Source organism: Sinocyclocheilus rhinocerous, unplaced genomic scaffold, assembly GCF_001515625.1.
Source record: "Sinocyclocheilus rhinocerous isolate Xijiao unplaced genomic scaffold, SAMN03320098_v1.1 scaffold867, whole genome shotgun sequence".
Taxonomy (NCBI): domain Eukaryota; kingdom Metazoa; phylum Chordata; class Actinopteri; order Cypriniformes; family Cyprinidae; genus Sinocyclocheilus; species Sinocyclocheilus rhinocerous.
This window is the reverse complement of record NW_015649279.1, coordinates 176,146-180,689: the sequence shown is the minus strand read 5'-3', so window position 1 is coordinate 180,689 and position 4,544 is coordinate 176,146. Positions and strand designations below refer to the sequence as shown.

The window sequence follows — 4,544 nt, the reverse complement described above, 5'->3', positions numbered from 1 at the left end:
GCATATATTATGTAAACAAAAACTTATTTTGGATGCGATTAATCATTTGACAGCACTAATTAAAACTATATAGAAATATATAACAAATACTAAAAATTACAAAATGCACAACAAAGTTCCTGATATTTTAAAATGAAAATAAAATTCAAAATAATAATAAAAACTATAATATCTCAATGATACTAAAATAACACTGATATTTAATTGTTTTCACAATTAACAAGTTAATGCGGATTCAAGAAATTTTATGAAATATGTTTTATTTAAATAAATATAGTATTTAACTATTAATTTCATTATTTTTTTTTTATGTTTAAGGTTTTGGTATTTTCTTTTCTTTTATTTACGTTTTAATTTATTTCAAGTCATTTAACAGTTTTTTTTTTTTTTTTCATGGTTTAGTTTTAAATATTAATTTTGTTGTTTTGTGTTTGTACTTTTTTTTTTTTTTAAATGTCTATATACTTTTTTATTATTAATTGTAATTTCAGATTTTAGTTATTTTAATAGAAGTTAAAGCGTTTTATATTTTATTCACACTTTAATTTATTTCAAGTATGGTTTAGTTTTAGTTAACTGTAATAACCCCGTGTGCATCTGCTCTGTGTGTGCTGAGGTTCTCTGTGTGTTCAGTTTGTACGCAGCTGCTGGTGTCCAGACCGGACGAGGAGAACATCAGCTGTTACCTGCAGCTCATAGAGAAATGCCTGACCCACGAGGTGAGACGCGCTTCATTACTGACGCTCGTGTCGATGCTGACGCTGTCTAGCAAGGCTCGTCATGAGTGTGTGTTTGTCAGGCGTTTACAGAGACGCAGAGGAAGCGGCTGTTGTCATGGAAACAGCAGGTTCTGAAGTTGCTCCGCCTCTTCCCGCGGAAGACCGTGATGGACAGCGGCGTGTACCGGAGAGGGTGCGTGTATTGTGTATTGTATTTATTAAAGCAATAAGCCCCGTGAAGCCAAAGTGTAATGATATTAATAAAAACAGTATTCTTCCACCAAACAATGTAGCTCCTCAGAATCAGTTGTGGCTGCAACAAAGTGGTTGCCGAGCAACACACAAACGTAAACAAAGGTGTATGTTACTTTGTAGAGTCATTTACAACAGCTTCGAACGCGGCTCAGCCAATCAGAATCAAGGACCGGAACTCTCCGCTTTATAATATTAATTTGTGTATTTGTCTTCCCTAGTATTCCCATACATTCTATTGAATTAATAGGAAACCGTTCGATTTTAATGAGAAAACGTCACCTAACAAGTCAGCGTATTTAAATCTGAAGTATCCCTGTACATTCTGTACATAAACAGGAATTTCCCCTGCTTATGAAAAAGTTACGTTCATATACATTACAGTAGAGAATATCAGATGAACGTATGAACGGAACATATGTATTACAATTGAAAAGTGCTAATTCTGAAATCTGAATGAAGAGTTATGCTCTGTTATATTACACACATACTTTCATTCGCCTTGTACAGTTATTCACTGTTTATGTAATTTTGTTAGTGTTTTTATTCGTACAGTAGACACTAACTGCAAATGTTTCAACAATGATTTTGTTAACGGCATTAATTTTGAAGCAGGTAATGATTTAAACGTTAAATTAATTTAGCACAGGTATATTTGTAGCAATAGCCAACAATACATTGTATGGGTCAAAATTATAGATTTTTCTTTTATGCCAAAAATCATTAGGATATTAAGTAAAGCTCATGTTCCATGAAGATATTTTGTAAGTTTCCTACTGTAAATATATCAAAACTTCATTTTTGATTAGTAATATGCATTGCTAAGAACTTAATTTGGACAACTTTAAAGATGATTTTCTCAATATTTAGATTTTTTTGCACCCTCAGATTCCAGATTTTCAAATAGTTGTATCTCAGCCAAATATTGTCCTATCCTAACAAACCATACATCAATGGAAAGCTTATTTATTCAGCTTCAGATGATGTATACATCTCAATTTCACAAAATGTACCCTTATGACTGGTTTTGTGCTACGGACTTAAAGATATGAAGCTTTATTTCCAAGATGATGCATGGTAAGCTTTGAATTACAATACAACAGAGCAGTACAGTAACAGAGGCTTTTATTATTCATTGTATATTCTAATTAATTTCCGGTACTACTACCAGATATATGCTCATGTTTAATATTTAGTAAGATGGTGGTTTGAACACTTCCCGTGGCTTCATCGGCTGTCAGCAGTTTAGAAGGCAGTGAGTGATCCAGTCATTTATATATAGATCAGTGGTTTAATGGCTCCGTGTGTTTGTGCAGCTGGCAGCAGTACGGATCCAACTCTCTGCCCACAGCTGGATCTGTGAGCGCAGGTTTGGGCCGCCGGGGCCAGAGGCCCTTCCAGATGCCCCCGCGAGGAGCTCCTCCAGCCGGACGCATGGGGCTGATGAGCAGCGGTCTGACCGGAGCATCGCCGCGACACACGCTCGCTAACCCCCCCGCCGTCAGCACACAGGGCCGACAGGTCACACACACACCACTACATACTCACACAACACTGCAGGTGTGTTGAGCATCATATCTGATCCATCAGGCTTTTCTGGCTCATATAGTCTGATACAGTGAGAATATGGAGGAAAAACAGCGCAATTTTATTCAGAGACTCAAACTGAGCAAAAATATGAATTTGCTGCAGATGTTGATATTTTTATGATGAAATTCTGATGCTTGTGATGTAAATCAATGAGATCTTTCTAACAGTACAGCAGATACTGACATAAACTGATCTAAATATCAGCGGTCGCTCTATATCTGCAGTAATCTGTCTCAGTAAGATGAGACTGAAATGCTCCAAACATATAATGCAGTGATTGAGAGCTGAAGAAATAAAGGCTCCTCAGAAGATGTGAGATGTTCTGGAGGCTTGTGAAGATCATTCCTCCGCTGAGGAACAGTGAAAGTAAAGCTTCTGGAAACAAACGCTCCTCAAAAGATCCTGAGGATCAGATTTGAGACTCTAAAACATGATTGATGGAGAATCAAGTAAAGCTGAGCTGCTTCAGTCCAGTAAGTGTTCATCTGGAGATATTACTGCAGTTATTCTGACCTTTACTTGATCAAAATCAGTCAAGATTTGACACGAGAAGCTCCAGCTGAAGCTGGACGTTTGTACAATTACACTAAAAGAGCTTCGACTGGATAAAACACTCTAAACTATCAATCAGAGACAGAGCCTGGTTCTCAAGTAGCTGACAGTGGTTGGTGTGATGGTGTGTTTCAGAATCTGTGGTTTGGGAATCCTGGAGGCAGTAACAGCATGCCGAGCCAGAGCAGAAGTTCGGTGCAGAGAACTCATTCACTTCCTGTTCACACGTCTCCTCAGACCATGCTCCTGTTCCAGCAACAAGGTACTGACACACCTGATCCACAGACGCTGCTTCAGCTTATATAATATAAATACATGTAAATATCTTCAAAATATATACTGTATGTGTGTGTCTTTATATGTACATAATAAATATACACAGTGCACAATATAAACAAAAACTTTTATTTTGGATCCAATTAATTGCGATTAATTATTGCCCAGCACTAATTAAAAACCATTAAACAACAAATAAAATTAGCAGCATTGTGCATAAATGTTAAAATAATGACATTAACAATGACTGCCAGATTTTAAATGAACAAAGAAGGTTGAGTGACTTACATTGTTACTACATGTTTACATAATAGAAGTCTTGACAAAAGTTTTATAAAAGGATCAACCTCACATCTCAGCCTTTAAAACATAATACTAACCATTATGAATTTTGCCGTGCAATGTTTACTCGCGCTGCCTCTGTAAGCTGGACACAAGGCCTGTGAGCGCTCACCCTGACATTGATCACATGCTCTTGTTTTCATTCCCAGAATGCCAAGTTCCGGGGACGGATCTGGAGATCAACCCCACGCTGGAGTCTCTGTGCCTCAGCATGACAGAGCATGCCTTAGGAGGTACAGCCAATCACAGCGCAGCGTCATCCCGCGCTACCCAATCACAGCGCAGCGTCATCCCTCGCTACCCAATCACAGCTACCCAATCACAGCGCAGAATACCCAATCACAGCGCAGCATCATGCTGTCCTACCCAATCACAGCGCAGCATCATGCTGTCCTACCCAATCACAGCGCAGCATCTCGCGCTACCCAATCACAGCGCAGCGTCATCCCGCGCTACCCAATCCAATCACAGCGCAGATTCATCCCGCGCTATCCAATCACAGCGCAGCATCATCCTGTCCTACCCAATCACAGCGCAGCGTCATCCCGTGCTACCCAATCACAGCGCAGCGTCATCCCGCGCTACCCAATCACAGCGCAGCGTCATCCTGCGCTATCCAATCACAGCGCAGCGTCATCCCTCGCTACCCAATCACAGTGCAGATTCATCCCTCGCTACCCAATCACAGCACACCGTCATCCCTCGCTACCCAATCACAGTGCAGATTCATCCCTCGCTACCCAATCACAGCACACCGTCATCCCTCGCTACCCAATCACAGTGCAGATTCATCCCTCGCTACCCAATCACAGC

At 39.6% G+C, this 4,544-nt stretch overlaps 1 protein-coding gene across 1 annotated transcript in view; it reads left to right on the top strand.

Annotated features, from left to right (window-relative positions):
* LOC107710522 (protein Smaug homolog 2-like) overlaps positions 1–4,544 on the top strand; it is a 20,703-nt gene that overhangs the window by 9,121 nt on the left and 7,038 nt on the right. Inside the window, exons 8-12 of the mRNA XM_016515308.1 lie at positions 634–719; positions 800–912; positions 2,288–2,492; positions 3,249–3,375; positions 3,881–3,964. Of these exons, the coding sequence (XP_016370794.1) occupies positions 634–719; positions 800–912; positions 2,288–2,492; positions 3,249–3,375; positions 3,881–3,964 (615 nt within the window). The remainder of the gene's footprint in view (positions 1–633; positions 720–799; positions 913–2,287; positions 2,493–3,248; positions 3,376–3,880; positions 3,965–4,544) is intronic.